The 20,815-nt window shown below is 43.0% G+C and overlaps 1 protein-coding gene across 1 annotated transcript in view; it reads left to right on the top strand.

Annotated features, from left to right (window-relative positions):
- Positions 1–20,815, top strand: part of LOC124788551 (BRISC complex subunit FAM175B-like) — a 134,192-nt gene that overhangs the window by 37,052 nt on the left and 76,325 nt on the right. Inside the window, exon 3 of the mRNA XM_047255825.1 lies at positions 18,808–18,911. Coding sequence (XP_047111781.1) covers positions 18,808–18,911 — 104 coding nt within the window. The remainder of the gene's footprint in view (positions 1–18,807; positions 18,912–20,815) is intronic.

Raw genomic sequence — 20,815 nt, forward strand, 5'->3', positions numbered from 1 at the left:
GCCTCTTGAACACCGGTGCTCCCACAGATTTCAGTGTTGCCCATGGCTCGTTCTCGGCCATCGATCTCTCTCTTTGCAGCCCCGGACTTGTCCCATCCCTCCACTGGAGGGTGCACCCTGACCTGTGCGGTAGTGACCATTTTCCCATCTATTTGTCACTGCCCCAGTGTCGTTCTTCTGGGCGCCTGCCCCGCTGGGCTCTCCACAGGGCAGATTGGCCGGCTTTTACTTCTGCTGCAGCCATTGAGTCTCCCCCACAGGGTGACATTGACGAGGTGGTCCGTGTTTTAACCACGTCCATCATTTCAGCGGCCGAGGCTGCCATCCCCCGATCTTCTGGCCTCCCTCGGAGGAAGGCTGTACCCTGGTGGTCGCCGGAGATTGCTGAGGCTATTCGCGACCGTCGGCGGGCTCTCCAGCGTCATAGGCGGCACCCGTCTCTCGAGACCCTCATCGCCTTTAAGAGGCTCCGTGCCTTGGCCCGTCGTCTTATTGCACGGCGTAAGCAGGAGTGCTGGGAGAGGTATGTCACATCCTTGGGCTCCCATGTCTCCCCCTCACTCGTGTGGTCCCGGATCCGGCGGATTTATGGATACCAGACCCCTATGGGTGTCTCTGGGCTCTCCTTGGACGGCGCTGTCTGCACGGACGCTGCCGCCATTGCTGAACGGCTTGCCGCGCACTTTGCTCAGAGCTCTGCGACTGCATCTTATCCCCCCGCCTTTCGCTCTCTCAAGGAGCGAGCCGAGCGGACGCCGTTCTCATTCCACACGCGTCGTTCTGAAACATACAATGCTCCTTTCAGCGAGAGGGAATTCCTCGCTGCCCTCGCCGATTGCCCTGATACAGCACCAGGCCCAGACTGCATCCACGCGCAGATGCTGAAGCATCTCTCCAGGGACTGCCACACACATTCTCGCGATATTTAATCGCATTTGGAGCGAAGGCGTGTTCCCGTCGCAATGGCGAGAGGGTGTTATTGTCCCCATCTTGAAGCCCGGTGCGGACCCACTGGCGGTGGACAGCTATCGTCCCATTACCCTCACCAACGTTTTGTGCAAATTGCTCGAACGTATGGTGGGGCGGCGTTTGTGTTGGGTCCTTGAGTCGCGCGGTCTCCTCGCTCCATCCCAGGGTGGCTTCCGTCGGGGCCGGTCTGCAGTGAACAATTTGGTGCGGCTGGACTCTGCTGTCCGTATGGCCTTTGCCCGACGTCAGCATCTCGTTGCTGTATTTTTCGATCTGCGGAAGGCGTATGACACAACATGGAGGCATCACATCCTCGCCACGTTGCATGAGTGGGGTCTTCGTGGTCAGCTCCCAGCTTTTCTTCAAAGCTTTTTATTGCGCCGCTCTTTCCGGGTGCAAGTCGGTGCCACCTCTAGTTCATCTTATATACAGGAAAATGGGGTCCCGCAGGGCTCAGTGTTGAGCGTCTCCTTATTTCTGGTGGCCATTAATGGTCTGGCTGCAGCAGTGGGGTCGTCGGGGTCTCCTTCTTTGTATGCCGACGACTTCTGCATCTCATTTAGCTCCACGACTACGGGAGTCGCCGACCGCAGGCTGCAAGTCGCCGTTCACAAGGCAGCATCATGGGCTCTGACTCATGGTTTTCAGTTCTCTGCACCCAAGACTCGAGTTATGCACTTCTGCAGGCGTCGGACGGTCCACCCTCATCCTGAACTTTACCTCGACGGCCACCTGCTTGAAGTGGTGGACACTTGCCGCTTCTTGGGACTCGTGTTTGATGCCCGGCTCACATGGGTTCCTCATATTACTCAGCTGAAGCAAAAATGCTGGCGGCACCTCAACGCCCTCCGCTGCCTTAGCCACACGTCTTGGGGTGCGGATCGCTGCACGCTGCTGCGATTGTACAGAGCCCTTGTGCAGTCTCGGCTTGATTATGGGAGCCTGGCCTATGGGTCTGCGTCACCCTCAGTGTTGATGTTGTTAGACCCCATACACCACTGTGGGGTCCGGCTTGCAACTGGCGCTTTTCGTACGAGCCCCGTGGATAGTCTACTGGTGGAGGCCGGGGTTCCCCCGCTGCGGATTCGCCGCCATCGACTGCTCGCCGACTATGCTGTCCACGTGCATTGCTCGCCAGGCCATCCCAATCGTCGCCTGCTTTTCCCTGCCATGGTCCTCCATCTGCCCGAACGGCGACCTAGGTCTGGGCTTTCCATCGCTGTCCGCGTTCAGTCCCTGCTGTCGGAATTGGGTTCATTCCCTCTTCCGCCTCCCTTCCGGGTCCGTGCACCTACGCCTCCCTGGTGTTTGTCCCGGCCGTCCGGCCGTCTGGACTTGGCACAGGGACCCAAGGACTCGGTTCCGCCTGTGGCCCTCCGTCACCGTTTTCTTGCTCTCCTCGCCTCATTTTCGGACTGTGAGACTGTCTACACTGATGGTTCCCTGGTTGATGGTCGCACTGCCTACTCTTTTGCTCATGCTGCCCATGTTGAGCAGCGCTCCTTGCCGGCTGGCTGCAGTGTTTTTACTGCAGAGCTGGTGGCCATCTTGCGCGCTCTTGAGCATATGCGTTCCTGCTCAGGTGCGTCCATCGTCATCTGCAGTGACTCCCTGAGCAGCCTCCAGGCCATCGACCGCTGCTATCCCTCTTCTCCTCTGGTGTCCTCTATTCGGGAGTCTGTTTCCACCATTACCCACTCTGGTCGTTCGGTGGTTTTTGTTTGGACACCAGGTCACGTTGGCATCCCGGGGAACGAACGTGTTGACAGGCTGGCCAAAGGGGCGATAGACGCCCTAGCTTTGGAGATCGGCCTTACGGCTCGCGACCAGCAGCTGGTGTTGCGCCGTAAGGTGCTTGGGATGTGGGCTGCTGAGTGGCGTGGCATGACAGCCCCGAATAAACTGTGGGCTATCAAGGAGGCGACAGCTGTGTGGCGTTCCTCCCTGCGGGCTTCTCGCAGGGACTCGGTGGTCCTGTGTCGGCTGCGCATCGGCCATACGTACCTGACGCACGGCCATCTGTTGCGTCAGGAGGATCCCCCCCTGTGTCGGTGTGGGTCCCGGCTGACGGTCGGCCACATTTTGCTGGAGTGTCCTCGACTGCGCACACTCCGGCAATCTTTTAATCTCCCGGGCACTTTGGCTCTGGTTTTATCCGACGATGCCTACATGGCTGATGACGTTTTAAATTTTATCCGTGGTAGTCCGTTTTATGGTTCGATTTAGGGAGGTCCTGCACATTTCCCTTTCTGTGTCTTTTGTCCTTGTGTCTGTTGCTGTTCTGGTGTGCGGTGAGATGGTTGACTCTTTCCCTTTTTTGTTCTCGTGGTCAGTCAACCAGTCTCCGGCCATCTTCCTTTCTTCTGTTTCTTTCTGTCTGGTGTTCCTCTGTCCTGTTCTTGTCTGTAGTGTTTGTTGCTGCATTTGTGTTCTTTTAGCGCCTGGGGGGACGTCTCCTCCCCCTTTGGTTTTTACCTGCTCCGTCGATTTTCGGCTCGCCTGATTTTGGAATGGGGGACTGATGACCTTCGCTGTGTAGTCCCCCTTAAACATCCCAACAACCACCACCACCACATTCGGACTGGATATTAATGGATGTGGTTCCATCCCCATTGGTGTCAGGCAGTGATCTTGCAGCATTATCGGCCCTCTCTCACCTAACCTGGCCCCCAGTCACTTGATCATTCAGTGGAATTACAATGGGTGCTACTGTCACCCGTTGGAAATACACCACCAGTATTCCTCGTCTTCTGTAGTTTGCATCTGCAAAAAAGCGCTACCTTTGTACTGCAGAAGTAACAGGTTGAAGACATCCCATTATGTTTCACTCCCCACTGAGCTGAATCGTATCATGAACCCTTCACTGACTGGGAATTACTTGAGGCCCTTGTTTCATCCCACAACACCTTCTCCACTTAGGACCTACTAATTCAATTCAAAATCAGATGCGCCAACCTATAAATGTTGCCTTTGAAGAACATCTCCTCGGGATCTTCAACACTTTTTGGCTGCAAGGTGCCTTGGTGAGATATCATAGTTGTACCAGTCCTTATGCCAGGCAAGAACGCAACATCTCTTGATAATTACCAACTGATTAGCCTGACCCCACATATTCTGTAAGCCGCTTGAAAGGATGGTTGCCCACAGGTTCTCTAATCTTGGGAGCCTTTTGTCACACTGTCAGTGTAGTTTCCAGGAGGGATGATTCACAACTGACCGTCTGGTTAAGTTGGAAACTGCAATGCAACAGGTTTTTTCTAAACACCAACACCTCTTTACAGTCCTTTTTGGCCAGCATAAGGCAAGTGACACTGCATGGCTCTGTCAAATTTTAATAAACTGCCATAACTGGGGGCTTCGAAGACCCTCTACTGATTTTTGTCAGTTTTTATCCCACCGGTTGTTACAAGTTAGTTGGTACTTCACTCAGCTACCCACAGGTCCAAGAGAGTGGTGACCCATAAGGCTGTCTGTGTGTGGAGTATTTCTTTTCCTCATCGCCATCAGTGGGTCAGTGGCCTCTTTCGGGCCTTTGATCTCTCATTCGATGTATGTAAATGATTTTTGTATTTGGCGCAGCACCCATTTGGTAGGCCATCCGGTGGGTCTCTGCATGGGTTCTTTCCCAGGGTTTCCAATTCTCTCCTACAAAATCATGGGTCATGCGTTTCTGTCATCATACCGTGATCCATCCTGACCCATAACTCTACTTTGGTACCCAGTATCTGTACTTGTAGCACAGTCTCTTTTCTTGGGCCTCCTTTTTGATGAAAAGCTGACTTGGCTGCCACATATTCATCATCTGAAAACCAACTGCATTCAAAAGCTTAACACTGTCTTATTCCTTGCGTGGATGCCTTGGGGTGTGGATCGTGGCACTCTTATCTGTATTTATCTAGCCCCGGTTTTGTCCTGACGGGACTGTGGTTCCCAGGTTTATGGCTCAGTGTATCCTTCAATTTTAAAACTGTTGGACATAGTCCATCATTGTGGAGTGCGTCTTGCCACCAGTGCCTTTCGGACTAGTCCCGTAGACAGTCTCCTTGCTGAAGCTGGGATTTTCCCCCTTCAGATTAAACAGTACCAGCTCTTGGTTTCTTATACAATCACTATTCAGCAATTCCCTGATCATCCCACATATCTCGTTCTCTTTACATACGAGGGGTGTCATCTCCCTAATAACTGTTCTAGTGTGTGACTACCAGATAGACTGCGTCTTGCTTCAGTCAGCCTGGATCTCCATCTTCCTTCCCTGAATTGTGCTCCCCGATTTTTCTCGCACACACTCTTCCAAGGTCCTAGAGTCTTTGTCAACCCCAAGACCTTCTGGCATCGTTTATGTCCAGTTCAAGGGTACCATGGTGCTACCATCTTTCACATTGACAGCTCTAAAATTGTGGATTAGGGGGATACGCCTCTACTTCATCTGCTGGTATGGAACACCATTCACTGCCAGGAACATGTATTGTGTTTATGGCAGTGCTGACACTCATCAGCAGAACCCCCATTTTATCAAACAGACTCCCTTGACTGTGTTTTAATATGTACTGATTCAGTGAGCAGTCTCAGAGCTATTGACCGATGCTATTCCTGTCACCCTTTGGTCTGCTCCAGTCAAGACCTTGTCACGGACCTTCATCATGCTCTCTGCTCATTTGTCTTTCTCTGGGTCCCATGTTATATGAGTGCCCCAGAGAATGAACTGGCTGACCATTTGACTATAGAAGCTCGTACTCGCTCCCAATTTGCTTTGCGACCCAGGTGCAGATTTGTGGGTGAAAATGAGATATCTACTCACTTGAAAAAGTAACATCTGGTGGGCTACTGGCCCATCTAATAAACTCCCTACAATCGAGGAGACTGATGCAGCATGGTGCTCTTCCTTCCACTTCACTCAGAAGGCATCCACAATCTTACGTCATCTCTGCTTCAATCATACAGAGTTATGCCATAGTTTCCTTTTGTATGATGAGCCACCCTCACAATGTAGTTGTCGGGCCGTACAGACAGTAACTCATATCTTGGTGGCCTCCTTCTGGCCATCTGTGCTAAGTTTGGAATTCTGGATTCATTGCCTCTAACATTGGCAATGTTTTAATCTACCTCCAGAGCAGGCCACGGTGGTTGATGGGGGTAGTACCTTCTTGACCAAGCTACTTGTTCATCCCTATTTTATTGTTTTAATCACTTTTAGATTTAGTTTGTCCTTTCTGCCCTGCCCAGTTTTCTATTCAGGATGTCACACTTTGTTGAATAGTTGGTGCTCTTGAGTGTGATGGATTAGGAGTGGGACAGCTGTCAGCTGTGGGGTAGGACATTTTCTGTCACTTACGTAGCTCCAGGACATCCACCTGCTGACTTTCCTATCTCCTTCATCTTGCTGTTATTAATGACGGCCCAAAAGATGTCCATTATGTTTTTAGCCTCCTCACTTTTACTAATGTAAATCTTCAGACTACACTGAAGAGCCAAAGAAACTGGTACACCTGCCTAATAATGTGTAGGTCCCCCACAAGCATGCAGAAGTGCCGCAGTGTGGCATGGCATGGACTCAGCTAATGTTTGATGTAATGCTGGAGGGAACTGACACCATGAATCCTGCAGGGCTGTCCACAAATTTTTAAGAGTACGAGGAGATGGAGGACTCTTCTGAACAGCATGTTGCAAGGCATCTCAGATATGCTCAATAATGTTGTTCATGTGTGGGAAGTTTGGTGGCCAGCGGAAGTGTTTAAACTTAGAAGAGTGTTCCTGGAGCCACTCTGTAGCAATTCTGGATGTGTGGGGGTGTCGCAGTGTCTTGCTGGAATTGCACGAGTTTGTCAGATGCACAATGGACATGAATGGATGCAGGTGATCAGAGAGGATGCTTATGTATGTGTCACCTGTCCGAGTTGTATGTAGACATTTCAGAGGTCCCATATCACTCCAGCTGCACACGCCCCACAACATTACAGAACCTCCATCAGCTTGAATAGTCCCCTGCTGACATGCAGGGCCCATGGATTCGTGAGGTTGGCTCCATACTTGTACACGTCCATCCGCTCGATACAATTTGAAATGACTCTTCCGACCAGGCAACATCTTTCCAGTCATCAACAGGCCAATGTCGGTGTTGACGCGCCCTCGCCAGGCGTAAAGCTTTGCCGTGCAGTCATCAAGGGTACACGAGTGGGCCTTCGGCACCGAAAGCCGATATCGATGTTATGTTTACTGGTTGGCACACTGACACTTGTTGATGGCCCAGCAGTGAAATCTGCTGTAATTTGCAGAAGGGTTCTGTCATGTTGAATGATTGTCTCCAATCGTTATTGGTCTTGTTCTTGCAGGTTCTTTTTCCGGCTGCAGTGATGTCGGAGATTTGATGTTTTACTGGGTTCCTGATATTCACAGTACACTTGTGAAATGGTCGTACGGGAAAATTCCCACTTCATCACTACCTTGGAGATGCTTTGTCCCATTGCTCGTCACCGACTATAACACCAAGTTCAAACTCAGTTAAATCTTGATAACATACAATTGTAGCGGCAGTAACCGATTAACAACTGCGCCAGACACTTGTCGTCTTATGTAGGTATTGCCGACAGCAGTGCCGTATTCTGCGTGTTTACATCTCTCTGTATTTGAATACACATGCATATACAGTGAAACCTGTATATAATGTTTTTCAAGGGACCACAAATTCTGAACACTGTATAGAGGAAAACACTATACAGAGGAAGGCTTCCAAATAATAATTATAGGGCATTACTGAAGATCAGGATACCACTAATCAGCTTTGACAAATAGATGACGTTTTAAATTTTCATAACATATGATATTCATTGCAAATTATCAATGTATCAACTGATTAGTTTTTTTAATTAAACATGGGGCTCAGTAGGTGGATGGGTGAAAGTAAATTGATCATTTTGTACAGTAAAAAGTTATAACAGATTCTTAAGATTGACATCATTCTCCAAAGCTGACAGGTGGTATCCCATTTTTCAGTTGACCCAATTATAGAATATGAGCCAAATTTTGTTTATGATATACTGAACATATTACATAAAAACACAGTAAATGGGACAGATTAAAAAAGAATTGATACAAAAAAATTACTTCAATAATTATCAAATGGAACTTAAATTTGCACAAAACTCTAGGAACCTAAGCAATCTGAAAATAACATACCTATGACTTTTTAAAATATTCAAGCAGGCTTGCTTGTTTTCTGTTTCTCCTAGACTCTATGGCAATCATTTCTTGCTCCAAATGAGCAAGTTGAACTACTGTTCTGTCCTCAAGTCTATGGGCCATCATGTACCTCCTGAATGTTTCAAAGGTTTCAGCTGCCTTAGTATATGAGGGCACAGGGTCATCTTCCTTGTCACTGTCACTTTCACTACCACTATTACTCTCCAAACTTCTCTCTGCAGTCAGCTCCTCAATACTTTGTACTCCTGTGGTTGCCACGTTGTCATCCACAGCCACAAAGTTCTCAAAAGTGACAGAATCACTGCCTATTAATTGGTGAAACTCTTGCAAATCACTTGCAACTTCTTCCACAGGAGCTGCCATCTCATTCTCACAGAATCCCGCTTTTGTGAAACAGTTTTTAATAGTTTCAGCACTTACTTCCCTCCATGAGTACATAATTAAATTTATTGCCTGTAAAATGTTCAGTTGTGAGCTTTGCTGGCTCCCCGGTTTCCTTTGATCCATCAAATTCAAGGCCTTTTTTACAAGGGCTGTCCTATATTTAACCTTAAGGGCGTGTATTATGCCCAAGTCCAAAGGTTGCAGACGGCTGGTGCAGTTGGGTGGCAGGAAAATTACTTTAATATTTCTCAGAAAGGGTACGTCTGGTGGATGTGCCGCACATCTATCCACAAACAGCAGCACTTTTCTTGCAGCACTCCCCATTTTGGCATCAAATTCTCTTAGAAAACGTAAAAATATTTCACTCGTCATCCATGCCTTGCCATTGTTTGTATATTTGCACGGAAACGTGGAAATGTTTTTGAAGCACCTCGGATTTTTTGGCTTCCCGATAACCAAAGGTTTCAGTTTTTCACTGCCATCAGCGTTTGTACACAACAAAACGGTAAGACGTTCCTTGCTCTTCTTACCGCCATGGCAATTTTCCCCACGAAAAGTAAAGGTCTTATCCGGCATTAAATTGAAAAACATGCCGGTTTCGTCAGCGTTATAAATGTCACACAGTTTGTAGCCCTGTATCAGATTAGGGAGATTCTGTATCCACTGAGCTACAGTTGGTTCGTCCACACTTTTACTTTCTCCACATTCCGATTTGTACACAACACCATGACGCTGTCGAAATTTATCAATCCATCCATTGGACGCCTTAAAATTGTCCATTCCTAGCTGAAGTGATATTTGAAGCGCCTTCTCCTTCAAAATAGTTCCGTTTATAGGAATGTTTGCAGCACGTACTTGCTGAAACCAAGTTAATAAAACTTTCTCCATTTCGTCGTAAGTGGATTGTATCAAACGTATACGTTTCGAATTTCCACAATTCTCAAACCCTTCTATTATCGACGATCTGTTTTTCATGATAGTGTTGAGTGTTGAAGGGGCCAGTCCCAATTGCTTCGCTAGCTCCACGCGACTCACGCCAGGAGATGCCTCCACTTTTTTAATAATAGAAACCTTCTCTTCCAGAGAAATATTCTTCCGCTTTTCACCCATGTCCACTGATGAAAGCTTTAAAAAAAGTTATACCGAAGACACACGCTACTAAGTACTAATACAAAGCATCGACTGAAATGGCACCAAAAAGATCGCAAGCAGAATGTGCGTCACATGTCACGTGACCGGGTTTTGCCGCTGACATATACGCTGAGTGCGGGCTTCCCGAGCCAGTGTAAAACACCACATAACGGAAAACGATGCGTCTACATCCAGTCACTTAAACGTTATAAAGAGGTAAATAATTGACCAGGGTTCCAAAAATATGAGCATTACATGGAGGAAACTGTAATATAGAAGAAACGCAGTAAAGAGGAAAATTTAACATTGTTTATATGGGCTTTTAGTCGGGACCGAAAAAAAGACGTAACATAGAGGAAAACATTATATGGAGGAACGTTATAAAGAGGTTTCACTGTACCAGTTTCTTTGGTGCTTCCGTGTAGATCAAATAACATTCTCTGTGGACTTTTCCATTTTTGGATGCACAACTCTTGAGCCGAGGGACTGATGAGGTTGTGTTTTGCGTATCGGTCAGAGTATTATTCATTAATTTTGTTCAAGTGAATCACTCTTTGGGAGCAACCAAATGAAAACAGTCAACACATTACGTTGTAGTCCTGCATATTGACTGAAGTCTTCATTGTACCTTTTCAAGCATAATCATTCTGTAGTTCTTCTGTTGGTTTAACCATGTGTTTGTTCTTTCAGCTGAAACCACTCTTTGGTGTTTTAGTTGAGTGGGTTATCCATTCATTTTTCTGAGTGAAACCAATCTTTGGTACTTTTAATGGCTGAACTAAAGCTGTGGTGTACAACTGAGGTAGACATACCCTGGAGGGCAACTCTACTTCTGGGGGTACATGTAGAGACATCTCAAGGGCTACGCCAAAGTGAAAATAAGCATTATACCATATTTTTTTAAAATACATTCGGAATAGACCACTTATTCTGTTCATTATTTAAAACTCCTTCACATATTGCTGTGGATTTAATAAGGCCTACACAAATAACACAAGGTTTTTATCATTGGGTGTGTGTAGTTGAGTGTGGAAGTTCCCTAGGTGAAGGAGGAGGTAACATCGTCAAATTTTAGAGACTGCATTTCATTTTACTGAAAGGATGTGATGCCCATTGATTAAAAATCATTTGAATTAAGCCTGAAACACTTTAGCAATTAGTTACTTACATGTTAGGTAAAAATACTGTGCAAAATATCCCGTAACCGGTTATGATTGTAAAAATCAAATACTAATCACATGCACACACTGTTACTTCAATTTCACACTTACACCTATCTCCAGCCATCTTTATAAACAGTCTGTAACTATGTTTACTACCCCCTGGGAATGACAATTCGAATTCCCTGATCTCGAGCACCTTCAGTTGTGAGTGGAATCATTCAGTCATTTTGACATTGTTGAATGATTATTGCCGACTCCACCATTTTCACTTATTGTCGTTCTGATACTTGCTCTTTATTGACTGAAAGTAAGTAGCTTTCTGTTCAATTTTTCGTCTATGTTTATGATTAGGCATTTACTTAATTATGAAATTCATCTGGATCAAAATGCTGAAATGCCCAGGGTTGAGGCAATTCAAGAAGTCATATGACTGGATAAAAACTGATCCTCAAGATAAGTCCAGTGTGATATATGGTATCTGCCAGGTTTATTCATATTCTGAAACTATATTAATTAAATAAATTCAAAGAAAATTAATGAATGATGGCAAATATTTCTCACGAAAAAGTACTTCTGACAAGTTAAAGTATATGCTTAAAGTGATAGTCACCAAAAAATTAAAATAATTTTAACTTGCATAATTTTTGTTCCATGACCTCAGTGTTTACTGAAAGAGAACAGTCAGTGACTGTTGCAAATCAGCAGGAAGAGTCAGAACTTAAAAAAAAAAATTAAATAAAAATAATTGTTCATTTATTTAACCATAAATTTATAATTTAACACCGTTACCAACCAAAAATCCATGTTTATGCCGAAAGTACGAAAAATTTGTATTTTACCAATTAAATACTAGCAAATAAATTGTGAAAATGTCATTTTTGGAAATCTACTCACCTCTCCTTGAATTAAGAAACATTATTTAAATATCTGCCAGCAAAAATGCTGTAACCCTCAGAATTCAGATTTTTATGAAGAGAAGGAAAAAAGAAGCAAAATCTTTGCAAATGCTTATTTTGTCACTGGTAATCAGGCAAAAAGAATGTTTTGCAATGATTAATCATCACGTTGTCACATCACTTTATCTTTGGGTTCCCATAACTGGTTTGATAGTGTTCAGGATTATATCCACACATTTCTAATAGATTAGCTTTCTTTGCCATAGATACAGGTGATGGATTTTCACACGGTCTGGCTAGGCTATTAAAGCTAATTACTACATGTGGATTTGTAATGTTGTTTTAATCTCGTTATACCAAGGTTGCAACTATTGGATTGGTGCATATGTCGATAACATTTTTCCATAAATTTAATGCAGATAACAGAGATTCTGATCATCAAAAATATATTCTCTTTCACTATTTACAACAGTCTGCCAAGGGTAACTTTTTGATTTCGCAACTGCGGAGATATGTGGTTTTGATACGAAGAACTCGTCGCACTAGGTGTAGGTGTTCCTCGTTATTGTAAGAGGAGAAGGTGGCCCCGCCTTAGTCTATAAAGCTACTAGCATGAAGCTAGCTAATAGCACGAAGAATGGACTAAGTGCTCAAGTGATTTTTCATGGCTCTTCAGTCTTTTGCGGATGCGTGCTGAATTTCACATTTACGGACACAGACGCTAATGGGCACGGTAATGGTTGGGTTACTGTGGCTGTAGTATGCGATCCTAAAGTACACATTGTAGCAGGGCTGGAGATAAGGAAAGGGTAGGTAATTTATTTTTATTTCTATAATAATGTGTCACATCACCAACAACTTTAACCTTGCTACAATTAAGAGCTCCTTTAACCCTACCAACACAGACTCTGACGCATTTATTTTACAATGATTCCTCATCCTAAGAAGCAACGGCATTGTAAAGATATAACATGTACCTCTATCTCTGTTATACACTGAACATATATGAAATATCTGATAAGCAGACCTGCTACAGTGTTTACTTTAGGACTACTTACTAAGCCACAGTAGCCCAACCATTACCATGTCCATTCGTGTGTGCGTTCATAAGCATGAAATTCAGTACACATCCACTAAAGACTGAAGGGCCATGCAAAATCACTTGGGTACCTAATCCATTCGTCACTCCGTACAATGTTTTCCACTGTTCAATCGTCAAATCTTTATGCTCCTTACACCAATTGAGGCGTCATTTGGCATTTACTGGCGTGATGTATGGCTTACGGGCAGCCGCTCGACCATGAAATCCAAGTTTCTCACCTCCCTCCTAACTGTCGCAGTACTTGCAGTGGATCCTGATGCAGTCTGGAATTCCTGTGTGATGGCCTGGATAGGTGTCTGCCTATTACACATTACAACCCTCTTCAACTGTCGGCCGTCTCTGTCAGTCAACAGACAAGGTCGGCCTGTATGGTTTTGTGTTGTGCCTGTCCCTTCACGTTTCCACTTTCCTATCACATCGGAAACAGTGGACATAGGGGGATGTTTAGGAGTGTGGAAATCTCACATACATTCGTATGGACACAAGTGATGCGGAATCACCTGACCACGTTCGAAGTCCGTGAGTTCCATGGAGTGCCCCAGTCTGCCCTCTCTCAATGTCTAATGACTATTAAGGTCGCTGATATAGAGTACCTGGCAGTAGGTGGCAGTACAATGCACCTAATATGAAAAACGTATGTTTTTCGCGGTGTCCGGATACTTTTGCTGACATAGTGTAAGAGTTTTCCACCTTTTGGTCTGTCAGGTATGACTATTTCGTAAAAAAAAAAAAAAATGGTTTTCTTATAGCTCTATATGTTAGGTTCATGATGATGTGCCCATAAGTTCGTTAATGGTCATAGTTATTGTGATATTTACGTGAAAATAAGGCACAGCGCAAAATCCGGAAAAGCGTGCAATGAAAAACAGTTCACTATGATGCATTTGGTGCATATTACATAATATGTTTTTGCATATCAAATTAAGTTAAGATACTGAATTTTTCTTTAGACTTGGGTAGAGGCATGTATCTGTCACCAATCTTGAGGAAATTGATCTGACGTAGAACACCGATTCACAATCACGCCACGCCAGCAATAAAGCCAGAGTGAAATGTCCACAACTTTAGCCATTGAAATGAAATTTTGGTGAATGATAGCACACAAAGAGGAGAGTATTTTACCGTATCGTTATTATGAAAGACTTCATGGTCTACCATGTTATTCCAATAACTACTGACTTATTCAGTGAAAGAATGTAATTTTTAAGGGCTGTTGGTAGCTGGTGAAACTAGAAATGCTATGGGTTTTGGAACAACATATGTTGAGACATTATGCTTTTTTTGCACCAAGAATTTGCTTTTTCATAAGCTGCTGGCTTTACTTTCCCTCAGTTCCTCACTTAATGAAGCACTGTTTCAGAATTTTCTTGCAGTTCTCTCACAACATGTTAGTGAGGGGAGACTGTGTTTTGGCAAAAGAGTCAAATTTTGACTTGGCAGCCAGAGAAATATGTAGGTTTTACTCAAAAATTTGCCACTCATGACACTTCTCTGAAAGTTACAAATGGTTAACAACCCAAGCGAAAATAAATTGTTGCATTTTCAGTGAATTACTTTTTTAGATGTTAACAAGAGCAAAGGTGACAGTATATTTTTTGAATGGTCACCATGCAAGCATGAGCGTGGAGGATCCCAACTTAATATTTGCAAAAAAATGTGACCATAGTCTTCATTTTGAACGGCACTTCCCCTCTAGCACTTGGCATTTTTACTACAGCGACACCCACCACTGCCGCTCTCCCACACTTCCCCAGCTGGCTGTGCATCTAGTGGCCACGGCCTTCTGCGTGCACTATACAGGTTTATTGCGGCACTCAGGAATTTTCGAAATTCCACACTATATCACAATACAAATGGGTATTGATAACAATTAATGGTAGTTATGAAGAAGTGACGTGAGTAGTAAAATACACGGATCCAGAACTTCAAATCAACACACAAATCGTGTGCACACGGTTTTACACAAAGGAAAGTTCCGAAACCGGCTTTTATAAATAAATAAAAGTGCATATCAGGCGAATCTTTCACTTAGCTTTTTCCGGGCATGCTTCTACAATGACGTGGCGAAGAACAACACTGCGGCGTGAGTTTATCTCAGTTAAAATCCCTAAAATGACCACTTCTTTAAAGAGTTGGTACAGTTTATAGACTTTCAAATTGGATCCCTGGAAGAACTTTCCATTCTTATATTTCGAATAATGGTTTTCTTGCTATGCTAACTTGGCAGTGTGGTTTCTTATCAAAACCTTCGGGACGTCCTGCGGTTTACTAGGTCACTTGTGAAGCTTACTCCTCCTGTCTTCAAAGGGCATGCTGTTGTTTTACCTTTTCCTGAGTGGAGCATTTGCAGACGTCCAACAGTGATTTTGTATACCACGCCCAAAGTCATTTGAGATACCTGAATGTTTGTGCATTTCGTCTCAAAAAATACTTAAATGTGCAGTGTCTGCACGAAATGGCCTCTGTAGTCTCCCAGTGTTTGATATATATATTTCCATGCGTGACGGAACTTGCTGTCTTGTTTGTGCATTATGGTCTAAATTGTAGAATTCTTCAAACAGCATTTTGTTGTCCTCTAAACTTTGAGTTCTGCACAGGTATTTACATTCACGTGTAACAGTCTGTAAAGAGAGCAAGACAATATATATCACCCAAATTCCAATTGTATTACTTCTAGTTCTTCTTCTAATTACTATATCGTACTTAATCGTGGTAACCTTCCACATACTCCAACGTAGCAACAAGACTTTCCTCCCCCATAATAACAGTGCACCCAAGCGAACTCGCTCTTCACGCATTTTCTCTGTTTTAACTGCATTCATTTGTATTACTTTTGTGTGGACGCTGTTAACTTCATTGTCGTCATTGAGTGCCCCAACCCACGACCACACCGGTCTCTCTCCTCCCCACACCGGTCTCTCTCCTCCCCACACCGGTCTCTCTCCTCCCCACACCGGTCTCTCTCCTCCCCACACCGGTCTCTCTCCTCCCCACACCGGTCTCTCTCCTCCCCCCTCACCACCACCACCACCACCACCACTACTGGTCTTTCTCCTCCCCCCTCACCACCACCACCACCACCACCACCACTACCGGTCTTTCTCCTCCCCCCTCACCACCACCACCACCACTACCGGTCTTTCTCCTCCCCCCTCACCACCACCACCACCACCACCACTACCGGTCTTTCTCCTCCCCCCTCACCACCACCACTACCGATCTTTCTCCTCCCCCCTCACCACCACCACTACCGATCTTTCTCCTCCCCCCTCACCACCACCACTACCGATCTTTCTCCTCCCCCCTCACCACCACCACTACCGATCTTTCTCCTCCCCCCTCACCACCACCACTACCGATCTTTCTCCTCCCCCCTCACCACCACCACCACCACTACTGGTCTTTCTCCTGCCCCCTCACCACCACCACCACCACCACCACCACCACCACCACCACCACCACCCCCTTCACCACCACCCCCTTCACCACCATCACCACAAGTCTTCCTTCTCCCCCTTCACCACCACCACTAGTTGTCCTTCTCCCCCCTCACCAACACCACTACAAGTCTTCTTTCTACTCTCACCATGTCTTCCTGGCTCTCTTGCTATTACTTTCACGGTGCAGATCAGTTGAGCACAACATTGTCTATGAAAATCCTGTGGTAGTGCATCATGTATCACAATGAAAATAACTGTCAGTACATTACATGTATTTGACTATTAATCACACTTCCCAGCATTTTACTTAAAGGAAAGGAAGGAGAGGTATTCCAACTGTCATCATATTATCAGATGCCCTAAAAGATATATTGAATGAAAAAAAGCCATGACTACGTGTCTGACACAGACCAGCAGTTTGGTAGTCTGTCACTCTGATACACATTCGATGACTGGTACCCAAGCTATAGCATGAAAACACGAAAATGTTAATAATTCAAACATGATTAACTTTGGACTTCAAAACTGATATTAAAATTTTGTTTTTAGACGTTCTTTTGATGTATAGCATTGAAAATACAATTTTCTATATAGAGTCTATATAGACTCTCCGCTTGAGAAGTAAAACTTTTTGATAAAAACTTTTCTTTCGTGAAATATTTGAAATATTAGTTCTCTTGATATTGCTATAAATGGTGTAATGCTCAGAGTACTTGCGTGCACTACAGTCCGTGATTGATCAAAGTATATGGAATGAAAGAGATACAATAAAAATTAGAGGAGAAGCAGAACTCTGTTAGAGATGTTGAAAGTACTGTTGTAGATGTCAACTGTTTGACTTAATTTAAGTAGATTGCAGATGGTGACTTGTGTTACAGATTTGTGAAGCTACATTTAGTGTCAGTGGTGATAATGGCTTATCTGAAGTCCCACTTGGGAAATTAAACTTCGCAAAATGTATGTGTAAGCAAGGCAATTAGATTCTCACAAAAGAATGTAAACAGATATATGTGCAGAGTTTAGTAAGGAATTGCCAGTCACTTTCCATCAATACCTTATTATGCTGCACTACACCTTCTAAATCAATTTGTCAGAGCTTAAGAGATTGAAAAAGCAAAGTAGATTTACAGAATTCTGAAGATATAAATAATCATCAATCTCGTAATATTCTGATGAACAAACTAATTAAGGAGGTATAGTGTTCCACAGTAAGATATTAATGGCAAGTGACTGGTAATTGCTTGTGTGATGACTTGTATCAACGTAAAGTACCTGCAGCGATATACAAGTTAAATATAAGTGTTAATATACTCTCCTCTGTAAAAAGTTAGTATGTAAAACAGGAGTTGTTTCTCCCTCATGTGAATGTTCAAAGGAAACTCAAAAATATTAAATAAGTGTAATGTAGAAGCATGTGGTTGTGAAATAATATATGATCATCCACAGGCACCTTTTAGGTGTCTCTTCAAGGAGGTAGGCAGTCCAATTGCATGTATAAAGTAAATACGCATCATAAAGAAGCCATCACAATTTGAAAAGAATAGTGATGTGCACAGCAAAAAAAGTCTTTGTTACATGTGGCAAAGGCTGTCAATGGATTAAAAAGATTTTCAGTATGCAGCCACAAAATCATTGATCAGTTGCCCAGTGATGTAAAATGACTCACTGGCATCAAAGGGAACGTTTGAATCTAAAGTTATTTCATCTGGACAACTCCTCTATTATTCTGTAGACGGATTTTATTTAAAAAATGTGTTTAGCATATAAGGCTTTTATTTGTATTAAATTTAAAAACGCATGAAACATGCTTAGATGCGACACAGTCTCTCACCCTTTACCACACAAATGTGGTAGTTCTGCAATGTTCATGTGGTTCTCTCTCCTACTTATTGAACCACAACAATCTAAATTCATGGCTTATGTGTGCCATTTGTGTTGTATCACAGTCGAGTATAATCGAAGACAAAACTTGGTTATCACAACCAGTGAACCAACCAAATATTCTGGTGCGCTTGATGGTCATAATATATTGCACTGTTCTGCTTAAAACTCTCAGTTGAAGTAAAGGAACACTTGCAAACAAATGTTACATATTCAAAGATGAGAGAAACCTTTGCTGTCCACTTATAACAAGATTGTATTATATTCATTAAACAGTGGAAAGTCCGGGTTGTAATACAAACAAATTACGAAAAGGGTAAATTGCTACCCACCATAATGGTGACATGTTGAGTTGCAGACAGGCACAACGAAAAGGCTGTTACACATTGAGCTTTCATCCACAGCCTTCTTCAAAAAAGAAAGGAAAACACACAGACTTTCACACAAGCATGCAAAATGCCTACAAGACCTGTATCTCCAGCCACTTATGCCAAACTGCCAATTTTCATATTTTCTCACCCTAAAGTTAGTAAAAAATCTCTGGATTTCACAAATACACTGAAATATTTAAATGTAAGCACACAAAATTGCAGATGTTGCTTCAGCCAATTTACAATTAGCATGAATAAAATTGTATATTTCAGGTGTTAATTGTCTTGTGCCACTTCCCTCCACTGTACCATTCTACAACAGCATTGGTAAAATCAATAAACAGAAGCTGAAATTATTTATTGGTGAAATGGAAGGAGTAAGTGATTCTCTTGATTTTTATTATTATTATTATTATTATTATTATTATTATTATTATTGTTATTGTTGTTAGTTATTAGTACAGCTAAGTAAACTGCATGCAGATCACTTATTGTTTCATTACTGTGCAAAATTGTAAAATCATTTATGTCTGTACTGTTTTTTAAATTCTGTACGATCCATTTGGTTTTCATTGTACAATCCATTTGGTTTTCATTGTCATTTTACTTGTTGTTGAATTAAATATTTTCCTACGCTACTTAAAGCTCGTACAATCTTGTATAAGATATTTTCATATGTTCCTCTGTGATAAAGTACCAGTCTACAAAACCAAAAGTCTCTGGTTCAGCCCACAGCTAGTCTTAAGATTCTTCTCCATTCCTTATAATTTTTTCACCTCTGGCAGTGTTTGTTAATGTTGCATTGTGATTCATAGTTAAACTACAAGTCCTTGTGTAATTGGCTGGATAAGTTATATCCAAGGTCAATGTGTCACACTGGAATACCACATCAATACGACCGTGCCTAGTAAAACACTGCGGTCTTCACACCGACCCTCAGGTTGATGACAGCTTTATCTTAAATGATGATCGTTATAGTTAAGAAGTACAGAAACACAAGTAGTCACTGTTCTGCATTTTTATGTTATGAACACTTTTCAAAAGGCTTCTCTGGTCAAGCTGTTTTGTAAATAAATTTGCAGGTAAATACAGAGACAGTTGCCAAATAATGTATGGAAACTAAAACTACATTTGCAAACAGGAACTGCCAAGTTACAAAGGAGTTATGTCTTTGTTACATTTTTTAACAAAAGTATAAATTCATTTCTGTGTGTGTTCTTTGAAAATATGTTCTTTGGAAAATACAAAGGTTGTATTGAATACAGTATTTAAATCAAACAATGGAAAATCCAGGATGAAATGTAACAATATTATGAGAAGGAAAGTTGCTATTCACTATGTAGCAGGGGTGCTGAGTGGTAGGGTGTATATTAGCTTATTATAATCATAGTGTCTCTATATAGGATGTTTATTATGATTCTTAATTGATATTTTAGTACATTCTTTGTTTGACACCATGTCTTCTGCCAAGGAAAAGATGTTTGTGTATGTTGAATAATTCATCTCTTCTCTAAGAGTTTCTTTGGCTTGTTTCTAAATATGTTCTAAGTTGATAAGGCTATGTATTGTTCCTTTCTAAAGCCTTCAGTATAGTATAAACTGTGGTATTAAGATTTTTATGTTTTATCCATGCCAAAACTTAATTCTTGCTTTCGTTTTATAGAAGAGACTTTCTTCTCATGAGGAAACATCAGTGTACCTCTTTAACTGCACATGATTACTTTAATAACAATACTGTTGTCATGTTCATCAACTTGTGCAGTGTGAGCTGCAAACTCTGTTGAAACAGAAATACTAATAAAACTTTAAAACTTGTATCCCCATTGTTCTTTCCAGGGTATTATCTAGGCAAGGTGGAAAGAACTGGAAACTGAAATCAGTAATATTCCACATTACAGGATTCTGCTGTGTTTTTTCCTTGTAGGTGACAAATCTAACAGAGGCCTCATGTTGCCTGAATCATCCACAATCTGATGGGATGGGAGTGTGTGCTCACTACATAGCTTGTGACAGTGTACATATTAGATATTTGGCGACTATTTTATTTCAAAAGTGTGGACAAATTAGATACAACACAAACCCTATATGAATGAAACACTTCAAAAATAATTAATTCAGGGGTTTCTGGGTTCTCACAGTTGTCTCAGATCATGTGATCAGATTTCTTATGGACTTCAATCATTTGTGGTATTTTGCAGGAGACCTATTATTAAATAACAAAGAGTGCCATTGCTTTACATGTTGTTTAAAGAACATAAAGGAACTGACACCTTTTGTACAT

Source organism: Schistocerca piceifrons, chromosome 1 (genome assembly GCF_021461385.2).
Source record: "Schistocerca piceifrons isolate TAMUIC-IGC-003096 chromosome 1, iqSchPice1.1, whole genome shotgun sequence".
NCBI lineage: Eukaryota > Metazoa > Arthropoda > Insecta > Orthoptera > Acrididae > Schistocerca > Schistocerca piceifrons.